The 17,534-nt window shown below is 47.8% G+C and overlaps 3 protein-coding genes across 6 annotated transcripts in view; all 3 read left to right on the plus strand.

Annotated features, from left to right (window-relative positions):
• phip (PHIP subunit of CUL4-Ring ligase complex) overlaps positions 1 to 10,545 on the plus strand; it is a 27,591-nt gene extending 17,046 nt beyond the window's left edge. The window contains exons 24-40 of one of the 2 annotated variants that reach the window (XM_076160115.1): positions 1 to 45; positions 213 to 320; positions 1,512 to 1,636; positions 2,297 to 2,379; positions 2,500 to 2,611; positions 3,213 to 3,274; positions 3,450 to 3,608; positions 4,431 to 4,551; positions 4,646 to 4,771; positions 4,880 to 4,955; positions 5,121 to 5,180; positions 5,265 to 5,417; positions 5,513 to 5,665; positions 5,782 to 5,993; positions 6,087 to 6,328; positions 6,432 to 6,569; positions 6,686 to 10,545. The exon at positions 1 to 45 is cut by the window's left edge and continues 66 nt beyond it. In XM_076160115.1, coding sequence (XP_076016230.1) covers positions 1 to 45; positions 213 to 320; positions 1,512 to 1,636; positions 2,297 to 2,379; positions 2,500 to 2,611; positions 3,213 to 3,274; positions 3,450 to 3,608; positions 4,431 to 4,551; positions 4,646 to 4,771; positions 4,880 to 4,955; positions 5,121 to 5,180; positions 5,265 to 5,417; positions 5,513 to 5,665; positions 5,782 to 5,993; positions 6,087 to 6,328; positions 6,432 to 6,569; positions 6,686 to 7,380 — 2,670 coding nt within the window. In that variant the 3' untranslated portion in view covers positions 7,381 to 10,545. The remainder of the gene's footprint in view (positions 46 to 212; positions 321 to 1,511; positions 1,637 to 2,296; positions 2,380 to 2,499; positions 2,612 to 3,212; positions 3,275 to 3,449; positions 3,609 to 4,430; positions 4,552 to 4,645; positions 4,772 to 4,879; positions 4,956 to 5,120; positions 5,181 to 5,264; positions 5,418 to 5,512; positions 5,666 to 5,781; positions 5,994 to 6,086; positions 6,329 to 6,431; positions 6,570 to 6,685) is intronic. The other variant, XM_076160116.1, reaches the window with a different exon arrangement.
• A 671-nt stretch (positions 10,546 to 11,216) lies between these two features.
• On the plus strand, positions 11,217 to 14,268 carry LOC143008432 (uncharacterized). Of its 3 annotated transcripts, XM_076160194.1 has the most exons (7): positions 11,217 to 11,373; positions 11,544 to 11,690; positions 11,974 to 12,063; positions 12,275 to 12,363; positions 12,826 to 12,986; positions 13,158 to 13,274; positions 13,373 to 14,268. In XM_076160194.1, the coding sequence occupies exons 2-7, from the start codon at positions 11,566 to 11,568 to the stop codon at positions 13,481 to 13,483; spliced, it is 693 nt and encodes a 230-aa protein (XP_076016309.1). In that variant the 5' UTR covers positions 11,217 to 11,373; positions 11,544 to 11,565; the 3' UTR covers positions 13,484 to 14,268. The 3 variants fall into 3 exon arrangements, with proteins under 3 accessions (XP_076016309.1, XP_076016308.1, XP_076016310.1); XM_076160193.1 differs by lacking the exon at positions 11,217 to 11,373 and having other exon boundaries at positions 11,396 to 11,690; XM_076160195.1 differs by lacking the exon at positions 11,217 to 11,373 and having other exon boundaries at positions 11,397 to 11,727.
• Positions 14,269 to 15,764: 1,496 nt separating this feature from the next.
• Positions 15,765 to 17,305, plus strand: irak1bp1 (interleukin-1 receptor-associated kinase 1 binding protein 1). Its single transcript, XM_076160196.1, has 4 exons — positions 15,765 to 16,098; positions 16,379 to 16,460; positions 16,607 to 16,737; positions 16,861 to 17,305. Exons 1-4 carry the CDS (start codon positions 15,767 to 15,769, stop codon positions 17,099 to 17,101), a joined length of 786 nt encoding a protein of 261 aa, XP_076016311.1. The 5' UTR covers positions 15,765 to 15,766; the 3' UTR covers positions 17,102 to 17,305.
• The last annotated feature ends 229 nt before the right edge of the window (positions 17,306 to 17,534 follow it).

A 17,534-nucleotide genomic window follows, 5' to 3' on the forward strand; every position in this document is an offset into this window, starting at 1 on the left:
ACGGTCCCTCGCAGATGTCCCTACATACCCCAGATGGGAGACGAGGTACGATCTGTCCGTCCCTGTCTTTGGTCACCGCGACTTCACCGCATGTCCGCCACATGTCGCTGCTTTGGAGGAAAAGAAAACGGCGGACAAAAAGAACTGAATTGATGATGAAATGTGTTAATGTGTGTGTGTGTGTGTGTGTGTGTTTGTGTGTGTGTGTGCAGGTGTACTACTTCCGTCAGGGCCACGAGGCTTACGTGGAAATGGCCAAACAGAAAAAGATCTTCAGCATCCATCCTAAGAAGCAGCCGTGGCACAAGATGGAGCTGCGGGTAAGGAAGCCACTGACAGAGTGGAAACAGAAAAAGGCTTTGAAGAGAACTCGCCGCTTTTGTTTTGGGGTAATTAGAGACGGCTTTCATGTGTCTGCTTGTGTCGGCACATGTGACAAAAATCATCCCATCCTGACGCAGAGAGACGCCGGTCGGTTATTAAAGTCAAAGTCCCAAGGGGGAGTAAATGTCACAGTGGATAGAGATATAAGACCAAGGGAAAGCTCTTCTCTCCTCTGATGAAGATGAGACGATGAGGGGAACATCTCAGGCCAGATTCTGACTTCTGACACCTTGACTGACATTTTGGGGTTGTAATATTTCCTGTGACATTTGTCGTGGGAAGAGCGTGCAGCTTTTCCATCGCTCGTCCCAATAACACACCGGCCAGCGTGACGCTCTGCTGTTTCGCTGTTTCGCTTCTCTTTAACACGTTGGGCTGAAAAACGCCTGCTGTTGTTTTGGGGACTTGTTTTTAGGCGAAACTCCCCGTTTTGCTTCGACGCAGATTTCCCTCCAGTGAAGACATAAATTTGCCTAAGTGCAGACGAGCGTTTCATTCCCGGCGTATGGATCCGTCTAACTGGGAGAGGAATCTGCCGTCACATGCGTTAACTCTTGATAGAAACAGCTTCTGCCTCTGCAATTCTGCACCTCTTCTTCCTATTTAATGTATTTTTTCATTTCTCCTCCATGGGCAGAAGTAGACGCGGCAATTTCTGCACAGATGGCAGACCATAATGCATTGCAGCGACAGTTTGCATTTTCTGTGGATGTGTCGTCTGTGGTGTTTTGCCCTCTGTCAGTATTGTGTCCAACAACAAAGCCTGGCAGGACCTCAGAATTAAAACTCTCTCTGACTACTGCGCGTGTGTGTGTGTATACGCAGCTGGAAGGCCTGGTGTTCAATCATAAACGCTGTGTATACGTTGCTTGGGTAGAACCTGAAATGAAAGCGTAAGAAACACAATCGTGCATTATTTATTAACTCAAAATGAGCGTTTACCAAAGGACCTATTAGCAACCAACAAGAGGGTCATAACACGAATGAACCTCCAACAACCGAATGCATAGAAATCATGCACCCTGACAAATGAATTAAATACAGGAGGAAATAGATGAAGGTTCTGACTGTGTGAGCCTTTATGATCTGACATGGATGCTTCCTGTCTCTGCGTCTGTGCGTTGTAGGAGCAGGAGTTGATGAAGATCGTGGGCATCAAGTATGAGGTTGGCCTGCCCACGCTGTGCTGTCTCAAGCTGTCCTTCCTGGACCCTGACACGGGCAAACTGACCGGTGGATCCTTCTCCATGAAGTAAGGCATCCAGTTCTTCTGTTTTGGGCCTGGTCTATACTGTGAAGGGACGCAATATGAATCGTGCTCGTCTGGTTTCTAAAGATCCACGAAAGAACAAAAGATGTGATGAAGCAATTCCTTGCAGAATGTTAATGAGGGTGATGTGGAGTCTCGGCTGGTTTTGCTCATTCCGGGCACAGCGGCTGCACGATGATCGCAAATACTTCTCTGCCCTAATGGATACACTCATTTCATTTAGTTCATAAAAAACGAATTCCTAAACTGTTAATTATGAGCCGAAGCAAAAAAGGCCAACACGGATGTTCTTCCCTCCTAAGAGCTCAACCTGGGTCAGATGCATTAGATGGAACCTGCAGCTGTGTGAATGAGACGTTACAGGTTTTGTTCTCCGCCTCCAACAAATTACAGGAGAAAAGGTTTTGGGCTGAAGCGTTTTTTATGTATTATGCACAAATAACATCGTCCACCTTCTTTTTCCACGTTGCTCCACTGCTGTTTTAAGTTTTTTGATGATGGCAGCGTCTCAGTAACTGACGCCTTCTCCTTCTTTTACTCCTGTTCGCCTTTTCCTTTCATGTGAAGATTACACCGTGTGCGCTCCGTCTCTCTGCCTTCATGTATTAACATTTAAACGGTTGTCTCCTCGTCTCCTTGCAGATACCACGACATGCCTGATGTGATCGACTTCCTGGTGTTGCGGCAGCAGTTTGACAACGCCAGGAAGAGGCAGTGGAGCATAGGTCAGTCACACTAACCGCCGGCAGACACGCTCCGGAGTGAAGGCGGGGCTGAATGTGTTGAAGTCCACCGTGTTTCCTTTTGTGGTGGAGATCTAAACGGTTTGTGTGACTTGTTTGCAGGCGACAGGTTTCGCTCTGTTATTGACGACGCCTGGTGGTTTGGGACCATAGAGAGCCAGGAGCCGTACCAGCCTCAGTATCCAGACAGCCTGTTTCAGTGCTACAACGTCTGGTATGATTGCAGCCGGTTCACAGCACCAAAGGGGGGAAAACGCAACAGAAATGTATGGAATGATTGACACAGGATGTAAAGTTGGGGAACAGCAGACACGTTTGCCTTTAAACCACAGTAAGGAGAAATACTCGTAGTGTTGGGGTAGAGTTTGTTCCTGTGACTGATAGCCTGCGTCCGTCCCACTTACACTGACATTAAAAAGACTTTGTCCCGTAGCGAATTCTGGACACGTGTAAATGTAGAGAACAAGCAGCTGAGTGTGATTTTGAACCTGAACGGAGCGGCTACATAACTCACGAACAGCGCCGACATCTGTGCCGCATCTAACCGCTCTTTGTTTTCGAATACCCAGACTTTTATTGTCAGTGACGTCGTAATTTGAAACATGAATAAGCAAATTGCCTGTCTGGGTTGATTTTCCTGCCCAACCGCCGAATCCCTTTGCGGTCACAGATTCACATTATTTGAAACGCGTTGGTAGAAAATGACCGTTTGGGTCGCGAGTGCTCGTTTGCTCGTAAAATACAAATACATTGCAAACACGAAAGCAACAGGCCTGTAGACTCACGGCTGCTTCACCAATATGTTTCCCATCCAGCTGGGATAATGGAGACACAGAGAAGATGAGTCCTTGGGATATGGAGCCCATTCCGGATGATGGTGAGTTTCATCACTAGCACGCCCACGCTACGAAAGCACACTCCTGCGGTGTGGGCGGACAAAGTCATACACACACACACTCAACTCTTCATTTCCATCTAATTTAACGCTTTAGCATTTCTCTTGCTCCCTCTTGCCTCCCCCCGGCGTCACCGTGCTGCTAATCCACCTGGAGCAGCGACGTTCCCCGACGAACTGGGCCTGAGCGTGCCGCTGACGGAGGAGGAGCAGAGGGAGCTGCTCTACGTCCCTATGGAGGGCGAGTGGGGCAGCCGGACGCGGGCCGAAGAGTGCGATCGCATCATCAAAGCCATCGACCAGCTCTGCACGCTCGGTATGTCACGTTAGTTGCAACACGATGACGACACATTTCTCTGAAAGTAGCAACATGCCGCCCCGCTGTTATTAATACCAATCACCAGCGCGAGCTCGTCAGCGTGAGCCGTCGGGCCGAAGATCTTACAGTAAAGTGGATTGAGCTACAAAGGCAGGATGGCAGGCCCGCTCAAATTCCTGTTAAGTGATGTAATGGCACATCAGGGGTGGATCTTTAACGTGGCCATGTTCCCACTGGGGGATGATTTGTGAGAGGGCTCCCCCTAGTGACCGCTCAGTGACTAACCACACACACAAGCAGCAGCTCAGGGGGGCAAGATTGATTGATTCTTTTTTACTACGTTTTAATCTTTAAAGTAGTAAAGAAAATTCTTAATCAGTGTGAATCTTTATGGGCGTGAGTGAAGATTATAATATGTGATTTCTATCTTTCCCACTGGTGAGATTACAGCGATACGCCGGGCGTTTTACAGTGTGTAGTAATATTTTGGGAAAATTACATCCAAACTAGGTCACCGGAGCAATTTAGAGATGTTTGACTTTCACTCTACAGGCCTCTACTCTGTCAAAATGAACTTCTCAGGATTCCCAAAATGGAACCGTGTTATGCTAGTATTGTAAAATCAATTTTCAATGTGCGTGTGTCTCAGCTAGATCACGTTATGGGGCGACATCGTTCTTTTAAATCAGGTTTAAAACTGTCACAGCAACGCAACTAACCAGTGTGTGTGTAAGTTAATGGTCACTTGATGTTTGATGTGGCCGATGGTCATGAGTGTTGATGTCTCCTCTCCTTTCCTTCGCACCTTCCGCCCCTCAGATGTGGCGGCACCGTTTGCCTTCCCGGTGGACCTGCAGGCGTATCCCACCTACTGCACGGTGGTGGCCTACATCACCGACCTCAGCGCCATGCGTGAAAGGCTGGACAACCACTTCTACAGGTAGGTGTCCTCGCTCTGCTCAGCAAGGAAACGAACCCAGAGTGGAGACAACGCCAGAACCGCCTGACCCCAGAATGTCCCGTTTGTCTTCCAGGCGACTGTCCTCCCTGATGTGGGAAGTCCGTTACATCGAGCACAACACCCAAACGTTCAACGAGCCGGGATCGTTCATCGTCACCACTGCCAAGTTTGTCTCTGACCTCATGCTCCAGTTCATCAAGTGAGTGTGTTTGCATGGATCAGTCAGTGTTCTGCAGGTGCAGTTAGTATTCTGCTTCCTCTTCTCACATCACCATTTCCTTTTCTCTCCTCCTGTTTTCTTCCTCAGGGACCCAAGTCTGACTGATATCATGCCGCTCTACAAAACTATGAAGAAGGTGACGTTCTCTGACTCTGAAGATGAGGTATGACGTTGCTTTGTTTACTCTAAATCCTGAACAATATTAATAGAACAAGTACCAATAAATCCATCTTTAAAAATGTTCTCAAGTTACAGTTTACACAGGAATTAGATTTGTGCTGTTGAGATCTATATGTGATGACTTACTTACTTTATTTCCTCTGTAAAGGATGAAGAGGAGGAGGATGAAGATACTAGTACTCCTGGGACGTCGACACGGAAGCATAAGGTAGCAGCACCCTTCACACCGGTGACGTGGAGTTTGAACACACTGGAGGCTTTTTTTTCCTGAACTGTTCTGTTTCCCCTGCAGGCCCGGCGCCCCATGCAGCGGCAGCTACGCGCTCGCCCTCCCTCCTACGACCCTCAGGCCTGGAGGGGGCGCTGCAGAGAGCTGCTGGACCTCCTCTTCCAGTGTGAAGACTCTGAGCCCTTCAGAGAACCCGTGGATCTACAGGAGTACCCGGTAAGCTTGTTCTGCTGCTTTCATACATCTGCGTCGTGAACACAAATATCACCCACAATCCTTTACCCGTTACGTCATCTCTCTGCTCCTCTCAGGACTATCTGCAAATTGTGGAATCGCCGATGGACTTCAGCACCGTTCTCAAAACGCTAAAGGACGGAAAGTACCAGTCGCCCATCGACCTCTGCAAAGACGTGCGGCTCATTTTCAGCAACTCCAAAGCTTACACGCCCAGCAAGAAGTCACGGGTGAGACACAACACCAGAAACATACACACACACACACACACCCTCACTCACTCACTAACACTGCAGTCTGTTTGTATCCATGGTTCATGTGTGTGTGTGTGTGTGTGTGTGTGCAGATCTACAGTATGAGTCTGCGGCTCTCGGCGCTCTTTGAGGAACACGTCAGCTCCATCCTGGCCGACTACAAAGCCATCCACGGCCTGTCCCACAAGCTGACCAGACAGGGGACGGACAGACAGACGCGTCTCACCACAGACAGACAGACGCGGCACGCCATGAAGAGGAGGAGGAGGAAGAGCGAGTCTCCCGCCAGCAGCACTGCATCCAGGTGAGATGTGATCCAGGAGTCGGTGTGATATGTTTTGATGCTATTTTAAATAATCGCTCACCCATGAATCCTTCCTCTTCGTCTCTCCTTCAGCCCGGAGAGGAAGAGACGCGTCTCCTCTAGGACCACGGGGAAACGGGAGCCGTCCCCTGCTCCCTCACGCCCGCCGTCCCTGAGACAGAGCGCCCCGGTCAAACAGGCCCCTCAGCTGGTCAACGGGAAGGCAGACACGCCGGCCACTGGGCGAACGCGCAGTGCAGCCCGGCACTCTGCACACTCACTACATTCCTCTTCCTCCTCGCACAACACTGCGAGCTCCGCCCAGAGCCCACCAGGTGAGATCACACACGTGTTAACGCTAGAATAATGATGACATGAACAGACTTGGGTGATTATCAGCGATTTCTGCTCCACCTCACGTCTCTTTCTCGCCCTCAGAGTCCACTCGTTCTCTCCGGGCTCACACCTCTGCGTCATCTTCGTCTCCATCTGCCGGTGAGAAGGCGACGCTCGCTGACGGCAACAGCGGAGGAAGCACCAGGCGGAAACTCAGGACTCCTGTCCGACACACGCTGGGTAAGAGACGGAGCTTCAGGAGCTTGATATGATGCTTGTCCGTCACAGTTAGGGGCGGTGGTGAAAGTGCAGTCTGGTCTCTTATTGATCCAAACTTCTCCCTCTCTTTGCCTCAGTCTCTCCTGCCAGCCCTTCATCTCAGACCACAGTTCACCTGAACGGCCACAGCAGTGATGTTGGTGTTGGGCGAAGGGGGAGGAGATCCAGAGTGGAGCCGCCTCCGAGTCCTCCAGAAGTCACGACCCCGGCGAGTCCACCGCGACCCCGAGGCCGCCCTCCTGGCAAGAAGAGAGGCAGGAAGAGCAAGAAGGAGCTGGAGGAGATGAGGAGGAGCCACGGGAGCTCCACCCCTGAGGAGGAGCCCGACCAATCATCAGGCGACGAAGGCGAAGCGTCCTCCTCGCAGGAAGCGGCCACGCTGTCGGACTCCGGCGAGGCGGCGACGCCGAGGAGGCGCGGTCGGCCTCGAGCGGTAAGAACTGAGGAAGCCACGCCTCCCGCCGAGTCGCCTGACCCCTCGCCGCTGAGGAGGAGCAGCAGGAGAGCCAACGAGGAGGTGACGCCCCCATCCCAGACCGTGCAGCGCTCCATGCGGAGGGGGTCCCCGGAGGAAGAGGCTGGGGAGGGTTCTGCAGGGTCCATGCGCACGCGGAACCAGGGGCGGCGGTCGGCGTGGTACATGGAGGAAGACTCTGAGGAGGAGCAGAGGCAGCTGCTGTTTGAGGACTCCTCCATCACCTTCGGCACCTCCTCAAAGGGCCGCGTCCGCAAGCTCACCGAAAAGGCCAAAGCCAACCTCATAGGCTGGTAACAGAACACACACACACTCACAGAGGGTGTGAGGAAGGGGAGGAGGAGGAAGCTTCTCTGCTAGCCGACCACCTTGACGGCACTCAGAGCGGTGAAGCTGGAGAAACATCTGGCTGAGATGTTATAAAGATCATGTTTGCGTGTGTGTGTGTCTGATGACGCTTCAGTCCAGCTGCTGCTCCTCCACGCCGCGGCTGTGGAGACGCAGGAAGGAGCAAACATCGACCCGATAGCGGCCCGACGGCAGGTCAACCTGTCCCACATCCTCCTCCATTATTGGTCCATGTTGGATCCCAGAAGCTGACTGACTGACAGACGTGTTGGTGGCCTTGTGACTCGCTCCTGTACAGTGAACACACAGTGAACACACAGTGAACACACAGTAAACACACAGTGAACACACTCCTCACCTACGCCTGAGCCCAAACACTGTTAGCGTCAGACCCGGACCCAGGTTTCCTTCTCGAGCAGAGCTTCTGAGCAGAGCTCCCACACGCCTCCTCTTCCTCTGGACCGGTTTCGCTCCCAGGCGAAGATTTCAAGGAGCATTCAGTGTTTATTTAGTCTGCGACTCACGACTTCAGACTGCTTAGCCTAACAGCGTGTTTAACCCTTTCTCGGTTGCTCCCATTCTTTTTTATAAAAGCTGTCTGTGCTTTTTCTAAGATTTATACGTGACGGCCGCCTCTCTGTTTTGGAAGTCTTACACGTCGGCCGACCCGTGTGTCCGTCTACGCTGAAATACCAAATGGCGTACCTGGGTAGGTACTGTAGATCTGTAGGTTTTGTTTACGCTTAATTTGTGAGTGTGTGTGTGTGTGTGTGTGTGTGTGTGTGTGTGTGAGTGTGTGAGTGTGTGTGTGTGTGTGTGTGTGTGTGTGCTTTTGCATGTCAGTGAGAAAGAGGGAAGATCTCTTTTCTAAGACGCTGTTTTTACTGTGAGGAGCCAGGATGTGTGTGTGAGTCATTTGTATGTGTAGATAGTTTGTGTTTTAATGCGTCTTCAACATTAGCAATACCTTGTGCCTTTCTGTCCCTGGTATGTGTGTGTGTGTGTGTGTGTGTATGCGTGTGTATGCGTGTGTGTGTGTGTGTGTGTGTGTGTGACTGCTTGGCCTCTGACCTGCAACGTACACGTGCCTGTATGTGTACAAATGTTTGTGTGTGTGTGTGTGTGTGTGTGTAATTGAATGAGGGTATGGGGGGGGGGTCGGTGTGGGGGTGTGTGTGTGTGTTGCGAGCATGTCCTTGACCTTAGGCGTACACACAGTGGCATATGGTTTGATGGCTGTGAACCCTCTTATAGAAATGTATTTATATAAGTCCCGGATGTAAACGTTTCCTTCTTCAGTCAGTTTGTCCTCCTGCTGTTCCTCCTGTGGTCGGTGTGTGAAGTGAAGCTGCAGCCAGCCCAGCTTTGGTTGATTGAGCGTTCAGATGAACTTCACACAGACAGACGCTGATCAGTCGTAGGGAGTTGCAAACAAACTTTTTCAATGTGTTTCTACGGCGACCACACACACACATTTACACGCACACGCACACAGGAAATTCTGTCGCGCATTGTTATCGCACTTTCTCACGCCGGACAGGGGAGCAAACGTGACGGGACCGGAGCCGAGCGGACCGGAGCTGAGCCGGCAGAGGTCAGGGTTCGGGTCTCTGTGATCCGATCCTCCGTTTCTCCTTTTGGGCCTTTATATTGTTCCGTTTTGTTTGGACTAAGGGGGACTGGACTTTGGGAATGGGGACTGGATGGGACGGGCTTGTACAGGGGCTGCGATCATAAAAACCACACGGGACAAAAATTATAATCTTCTCTCACTCTGTGTCTCTCTGTGCACATTCACGGTCTGAGTGCGATATTGTTTGACGTCATTTCCTCTTTCAGTACTCCGGCACAGAGCCACTCAATGCCAAAATCTGGTTTCCCACCCCCCTCGCCCCCGGAACTTTGCAGCGTTGCATTGTGGGATAGCTCGGTGTGAACTGGATGCTGGTGGTGTGTGATGATGTCACCTCCATCTGCTTGGCTCTCATAGCTCTCTTTCCTGTCACATGTTATTGAACATATATCTTCTCTGTTTGTTGTTGTTTTTATAATGGATTTCATTCATGCCAAATTCAGTTTTTGGGCACTGAAGTTTTTAGAATGTGGCTTTTTGAATGTTTGTGTTTATTTTCCGATTCATGTTTTCATGTCCAGGTCGAGCGTGCGAGCGGCTGGACGCGTACCATTATGTTGAAAAATGTGTTTTATGAACTGCAACACTCATTGTAAAGATATGATTAGAAAATCACTCCAAAGGAATCATCGACCTTGTTTCTATTTCAGAATCATTTTGTTTATATTGTGTATACGAAGAGTTTTATTCCATTTTGAGACACATTTTTTAAAAAAACAGCTGTTAACATGAATTACAGATAGAGATATTATCGGCTCGCTGTCCCAGAACGTTGTTGGGAGTTTTTGAGTTTTGCATTAAACTCTTCATACACACACACACACACACACACGCACCGTATAGAATCGCTGCTCTTTTAACGGATCCCGGCTTTGTTCTGGATCTCATCTTGCATATATAAACACAATATCAAAGTGTGCAACTGCAGAAACACCTCCACTCCCACATGTAGTTCAGATAAGTTGCCACCTGGTTTCTGTGTATCATCACATCAAAGTGAAACACACGGTTCCTTGTCCACTTCATGAGATTATTCCTAAGATGTTTCAGTCAGGCCACCATTGATGCTGTTTTCCACCGGAGCTCATCGGTTCTGCCTTCACTTTGAGGTACTTCATGCATTTCATAGATCATGTATGTATTCAGTACATTTCCTATGGGCCCGTGCTCTCATGTGGCAGAGTTTCTGCTCTTTCTGGCCTCTGGCAAGGCATCAGTGTGGAGTCAGAGGTTCAATTTCACCGTTTGTGTGAAGTGCTTTGGGGATGATTTCACTTTCATGGGACAGGGAAGGGGAGAGGGGTCTGTGCTCTGTTTCATGTAAATCCATTGGAGAGGATGTTAGTTTGGATACTTTTTATATATAAAGGAATTAATGCAAAAAGAAGCATAAAGCTAGAATGTATGTGTAGGAGAGTACTGCTGTCCTGTTAGTTCATACCAATATTTTAAGTAAATAAACAGTTGTGTTTCCATATTCACTTTCCTTCCTGGTGAGTTTATTTTTTTGGTGTCAAATGATTCCAAATGCTTCACAGCACAGGTTCACTTCATTACCTTGACACGTTTGAGAAACCCTTTCAGTATAATAAAGGTGATCCTCCTATCTGCAGCTTGTACATTGGTTATTGTTGTCACCTTAGAATAACTTGTTGCGAAAGAATGTAAGCAAAAAGAAAGAAAAGGCGACTTTAGTAATTCACCCATCTAACTCACACAATCAAAGCTTCCTGGCCTGAGTAAGAACTGAGACCTCTGAAGGGTTTTAGGATTTGTTTGTATTTATATGTATTTGTTTCAAACTCCATATCATTAAATTAGTATTATTACCATTACCTCTGCCAATGAGGTCATGTCTTTGTTTGGGGTTTAGGAACTGTGTGAAGAACTCAAATTCAAACGTACAACACCCCCATCTGGTGTTGACAAAGCGATACTGCAGCAGACAACCACATCAGCGTCTGCCGCCTCTCTCTCTCTTTCTCCCTCCCTCCCTCTGTTTCTCTCCATTCCTCCTCCCCCTTCTCTCTCTCTCTCTCTCCCTCCCGCCCTCCTTCTCTCTCCCTCTCCCTGACGTGGCGGCCTGTCAGAGGTCCTCCTCTCTGTTCCGTGGGCTCCGTCTATTGGGCGGTGAAGCCGTTTGACACTTTCTATTTCAAAAATGTAAATAAACAGGTGTCCTGCGCCGTGGGAGCGCGTGCGCCTGAGTCAATACAACCCAAAGGACAAGGCGTCTGTCTCTCACACGCAGAGAAGTGGCGCAATGTCCCGCACTTAGTTGCGTCAGAAAACACAACTTATACTACGAGGTAAGGACAAGTCACCTTATTGTACTTCAAGTTTGCGCGAAGTTGCGTCACTGCATGTTGTCTTACAATTCCACACGGAAGTTCAGCAAACTTTACAAACGCTATCCGGTCCATTCCTCGCGTCTCCGGGGGTGGTCTCGGCTGACCCGCTCACGTGTCCCCGTCCTCAGGTGCCAGGTGCCCGGCGCGGTCATGCCTCAGCTGTCGCCCACCGCGGTGCTCCAGGTGCTGCTGCTGCTCTCCGCCGTGCCCGCTCAGTACCTCATCGCCCGGTGGAGCGGCCCCACGGCGGCGCAGCGCTTCCACGCCACCACCCGGTACGAGACTTGCTTTAACTCCGGGACCAGGAATAAAGTCTGTATAGTTTACTTATTATTGATGAGCTTCTTTATTTGCCACCTTAATAAACCATTTTGGCTTTATTCCTTTTTTACTTATTTCTCTGCTTTTCATAATCCTGTTTAGAAGTGCTTTATACCTTATTATTGTTGTTAGTGGTATTATTTACACCACAAGAAAACACCTTAGTGATGGCACATGAGCAAGAATTGAGCACTTTTTGTTGTCATGGTTGATTGAGTTAATACTCTGATGTTGCAGGATGATCAGGATTTGGAAAGAGTTGAGATCTTCGTACCTCAACAGCACTGCATGGATGGACTGGGCCAACCAGCAGATCGCTGACGTCAAGTGAGGCAAATGTTTGCAATTCAAATGTGATTGCTATTTATTTTAGTGAAACTCTGTGATGTTGGGCTCGATTCTGTGGCGTAGTTATTGTTTTCCTTCTAGGGAAATCGAGACAACCGCAGAACAGGAAAAACAAAATGCACACACACCCACACACCCACACAGAGAGCATTCGTGTTGATCAAGACTGGCAGCATTTTTCCTCCGAAAGGTCTTTGATGGGCTTTGGACAGATGGAGGAAAACGCTGGAGAATTTGTGGAATCGATGCTTTTCGACAACAACCAGGGCTTCTTTGGAGGTTGGTGTCCATAGATACATACAGTAAACAACACAGTATACTACATTTATACTGTAAGGGGCCGCATGGTGACTTGCTTGCCTGAAAACAAGGTTTGGGTTTTGCCACGTAACCTAATATACCCTCACACACACACACACACACACACTCAAACACTGACCCAACCTTACGCAAACTCTAGCCGAGGCTTCTCTGGGCTGCTTGAATCAGATTGTGCAGCAGACTTGTGGGAGCAAACTAAAGCTTCTAGTGTTACTCTGTTGCTTTAAACGTGTTGACACTGCAGCATTTCATTTGGCCTTCAAAACCAACACAAAACAAACACTTTGTCTGCCATGAACAAGTGGAGCATTATCTGTGCCCCCATGTTCATTCGGCGTGTTGTTACCTGCCCAAGATGTCCAAACTGAGACCAGCGGGTGCTGCTGAGTCCAGTCTAACTGCTGTTTTGTGTCCCGGCAGCCTCTAAGGCCGTACGCAGCCCGCGGCCTCCGTTTGTGTTCCTGCGGGTAGGAGACGTGGTGATGGAGAACCAGGGCCACATGCTGGGAGTGGTGGTGAGCTGGGATTCGGAACTGCAAGCCCCCCCGGAGTGGGTCAGCAGGTTTAACTACAACACTGAGGTCAGCAATCATTGATGTCCCATGAAAATTGATTTGAATTCATTTTTGTCTTTAGATTTTGTAGCTTGACAGTTGTAGATGGGACAGCTGGTGGTGAACAAATCAAACAGTTTGCTTAGCATGGTGATGAAAGTTACATGTGTGTGTGTGTGTGTGTGTGTGTGCATGCAGGTCCCCAGGGCACGTAAGACACCTCACTACAAGGTGCTGTTCAATGGGCCTGGACCCTCGTCCCTGTTAGTCGCATACTTGCCGCAGATGCAGTTGGAACGTATCTCTGGGACGAAAGTGAGTACTGAAACTCACACACACACACACACACAAGCACACACACAGAAGCACACACTCGCTCAGCAAGCATTCCATTTACTTTTGGTTGTTTCTAGCTGGACATTCCCACCTTGGAGGAGTACTTCACGCATTTTGATGGAGAAAGATTCGTCATGCAACCATGGCTCAGAGAAATATTCCCCGAGGACCATACTGAGGACGCCTGAATGTCCGTGTGACACTCAGATGTTTAGCAATATTCAAGGCCATCAAACTATGGTCTGCCATTGCTGCTGTGTATGTTTGTGTGTGTGTGTGCATGTGTTCTGCATTCCAACACCAGTCAGCTATGAAGCACCTTCATTCTCTGGCTTGTAGAGTTCATAAACCTGATGTGATTGTTGATTTGTTTTGTCAAGGATTTTACTTTGATTGTGATCGCTGTGATTGATTTGTGTAAGTATGTCTTGTTTGTGTTGATGATTAATTGAACGTATAGTGTCATTGCTGTAAGCACACTGGGTATTCTTATGAAAACCCTCCTTGCTGGATCTGCAAGTGAGGGCGTATTTGTGGTGTTTTAAGGTCCATCATTTTTAAGTAAAGACATTTAATGTCTAGAATAGTGCCATCAACTGTCCAACCTTTATTACTTTGAGTTGTATAGTAAACACAGTGTTTGAATATGTCCACAAATAGTAAAAACAAAGGAAAATGTCTGATTAAAGACAAATATCAGATTTTTAAATGCACCTTCGACCCTTTGAATGACCAAACTGCTGTGAAAGTTAGTTTAGTTTTCCTTTTCTTCATGGTGTAAGTTCAGCTGGAGGTGAAAACAAACACTGACACTCTGTTTACCATCTACAGTGTTTAATTTCCACATGTGCACCTGAATTACTGCTGACTAACCCTTTGCCACTGCTTGGCTGGAGGAGGTGGAAGAATACAAATGTATGGTGTGCAACAGATGAAAATTAATTTTTTAAATAAAGATGTTTCAAAAATGTAAGTTCAAAATCTTGGGCATCTTATGTGAGTAAATCGGTGCAACTATGTCGAAAATATCAAATCACTGCTTTTTATCAGCTGTTACTTCCTGTTTTTCTCCACAATTATCTGTGTTAAACTTTATCCAAATATGCCTCTACCTTGCCTCTACTATGCCTCAACCTGCTTAAGTTGGCGCTCTTTCACCACATCTGTCTCTTTAAAATGTATAAATCTTCAAAGCAAACATTAAGTTTTGGAAATTCTGTCAATCAGACCTTTGTTTATGTAACTTTACCTAAATTTATTGCTACAAATTGAGCAACTAAAAGGTTTCTCCCGTGTGGATTCTTATGTGCATCTTCATCTACTATGAATGAACATTTTGGAACAAACTGAGCAACATAAGGGTTTCTCTCCTGGGCATATGTTTGTTAAATGTTGCATCACGCTCAAAGGAGCTCAAAGATCTCATTCCAGTATTACAACTGGTATCACAAGAGGTTGGTCGTTGTTTCCTGAAGTTCTTTGATGTGACTGAGTCTCCCTGGTGTCCTTCTTCACTGACTTCACTCATAGAACAGTCAGAGTGTGAAGTCTTGTAATCACAAACTGGTGCTATAATATCACCTGGAGCTACGTCTCTGACTGGTTGTGACCCTCCACAGTCGTTTCATCAGCTTCTGTTTCAGTTTGAGGCTTCATCTGTGGTTTCTCTTCTGTTTGTCTTGGCTGCTGCAGTGAGGACTGGGCTTCATCTCCATGGGTTCCTCTTTTCAGAGGAACACGAGTGAATGAGACCTTGGTGATATCAGTCACACACACACACACACAATAGTAGTCTGACGTTTCACCCTAAATTGAATTATTAGTCGTAATATATACAAATTCTACATTCTCGTGTAGTAATTTGTGCCACTAATTGGCAGAAATGAAATGTGTCGTAAAATTAGACCGTGCGGTTGTGCGATAGACTTAGTGAATTGTGACTTAGTAAGTTGTCAACTTAAAAAAAAAAACTATTTTGTTGTTTGTATAGTATAAATCTAGTTCGTATAGTTTAATCAATATAGTTGGATGCAAACCATAACTAATCAACTCCTAAAGGCACAGCTTTGTTGAGACTGCACACAATAAACCTCAACCGGTCCTTTCTCACATTTGTTTATTATTGTACTTAACCGTCAACTGACAGTCTGGAGTGTGTCGGTCTGTCTTTTCTCTTTGTTGTATCTCCTGATGTGATTTTGATCAATACTTTTTAATTTACAATTGGGATGTGAAGTGACAAAATTCTAACTAAATATCAGGATATAATGACGAACAGCAGCCCTTTGTTTGTCATTAGCTAGAAGGTTAAACTAGGCCGCAGCTATGATATGTTAGTATATACTAACTAGTTGTATTGGACGCTTATTTGAATGAGTGTACAGCGACCATTTTCTTCTCTCCTTCTCGAAAATAACCTCACATTGAAATTCCCTCCATTTTGTAAGTCATTTCCGGCGGGAAGTCCCGACATGCACCGCTCCAGTTACCATGGCAGCGCGCAGCTAGCTTGTGTCGCCTCCATCGTAATGCTAAACCCGGGCCGAGTTTACGCTGCCAGGATCCCGTCTGCCGGCCCGAAATCCAACACTCCTGACCCAGAGCTGGGGCTCGAAGCGCGGGAAGCGTCTCGACAAAGACCCGCTAACAGAACCAGGGAGGTCCAGGTGACGGGAACGGCGGAGATATGGTGCCGGGCGGACCGGGCATCGGTGCGGGTCGGTGTCGGTAACAGCAAGGAGTCCGTCAATGACGTCAGCAACAGCGTCTCCAGACGGATCGAATACATTTTACAAACTTTCAGGTGTGTGTCTGTGTCTGTGTCTGTGTTACGCTACATCCAAGCTACTCTTCAAAAAGTAGTTAGCTTCATTTCAAGCTCAAGCTAATTTGTACTACATCGAAGCTGCAGTTTTACACTAAAAAATAAATAAATGTAGAAAATATAAATACGAAAATCTGTTTCTTTCTGCGGGGTAAATCATAAACATTGCAGTATGTTAAATTCTAGTTTTCTCGAAGTGAATGAACTTCTGTGGTTATTGCTTCATTCAGTCATGGCTTCACTCGTTCATTCCCTGCAGACAACATGGAGTCAAGGATGAAGACGCATTGGTGAGGAGATTCCTTCACCGAGAGGCAGACCTGTGTCACATGAATGCAGAGGTGTGTATTGAACTGTGATTCAAGTGTGTGGGAGTATGTGTGTGAGTGTCAGACATAGAAGACTGTATAAGGAGTCATTGGAGAGGTTGAATGGTTGTATATGAGCGTCAACATGGCGGTGCTTCTCTGTGTCTCCTTCCCTGTAGGTCACTGTCACTTTCTCCGATTTTGAGAAGATGGAGCAAGTGTCCATCGTTCTGCAGGAGAAGCTGGACAAGAGCGTCTCCGTGGGGCCGCCGCTGTTTTACCACAGCGCTGCCTGCTTGGCTCAACTCAGGTAAACAGAACCCGGCACATCTCTTTTGTTCTCTCCGGCTCTCCGTCTTGCCTTTGTTAACCGATGAACGGCTCCATCGGGGTGAAGTCACCGCTCTTCTCTCATTGGCCTCGGCGCCTGCAGGCAGCGTGCGTGTGTGTCGGCGGTCGACAACGCCCAGCAGAAGGCCAGCGAGGTCAGCCGGCTGCTGGGCCAAAGCCTAGGCGCCCCTCTGCTGGTCAGAGAGGAGGAGACCAGGGAGTGGAGGAACGAGGATGAAGAGGAGGAGGGCCGTCCCCACCTGCCCCGCACGCCCACAATCACCGTCTCCTCCAGCGTCTTCATCTCTTTCGGCCTCCGAGACAAAACCAGTCAAAAACTTTAAAGACATTTTGTTTTGACATCGACTTTGGAGACTTTTTATTTCTCAGTTTCAACGGTTCCTCCATGAATAATAACAAAACTACATTGACTTTTAAAAATCTGATATTTGGCCTTGAATCAAACATTTTGGCTTCTTTGCTTTTTCTATGAGTGAACATATTGAAACACTGTGTATATTGTACAAATCAGAGAAATAAAGGCTGGACAGCTAATGGCACAAGTCAAGACATTCAATTCTATCACTTTGCAATACAGACACTCAGGTAACTGCAGGAACCAGCTTCCGCCACAAGGGGGCAGGATTTCGCTGTTTTCCACTGGTTATATTGGTCCACTGTCATGATTCTCCTCCACTATGCAGGCCGGTGTTGGCAGCAGACCCTCACTCACTCCTTGTGGAAGAGGAAGAGCTGCTTCGTGTTTAGGTTGGAAGC

This window comes from Genypterus blacodes, unplaced genomic scaffold (assembly GCF_046128005.1).
Source record: "Genypterus blacodes isolate CSIRO-AG114 ecotype Tasmania unplaced genomic scaffold, CSIRO-AGI_Gbla_v1 ptg000104l_1, whole genome shotgun sequence".
Classification (NCBI taxonomy): domain Eukaryota; kingdom Metazoa; phylum Chordata; class Actinopteri; order Ophidiiformes; family Ophidiidae; genus Genypterus; species Genypterus blacodes.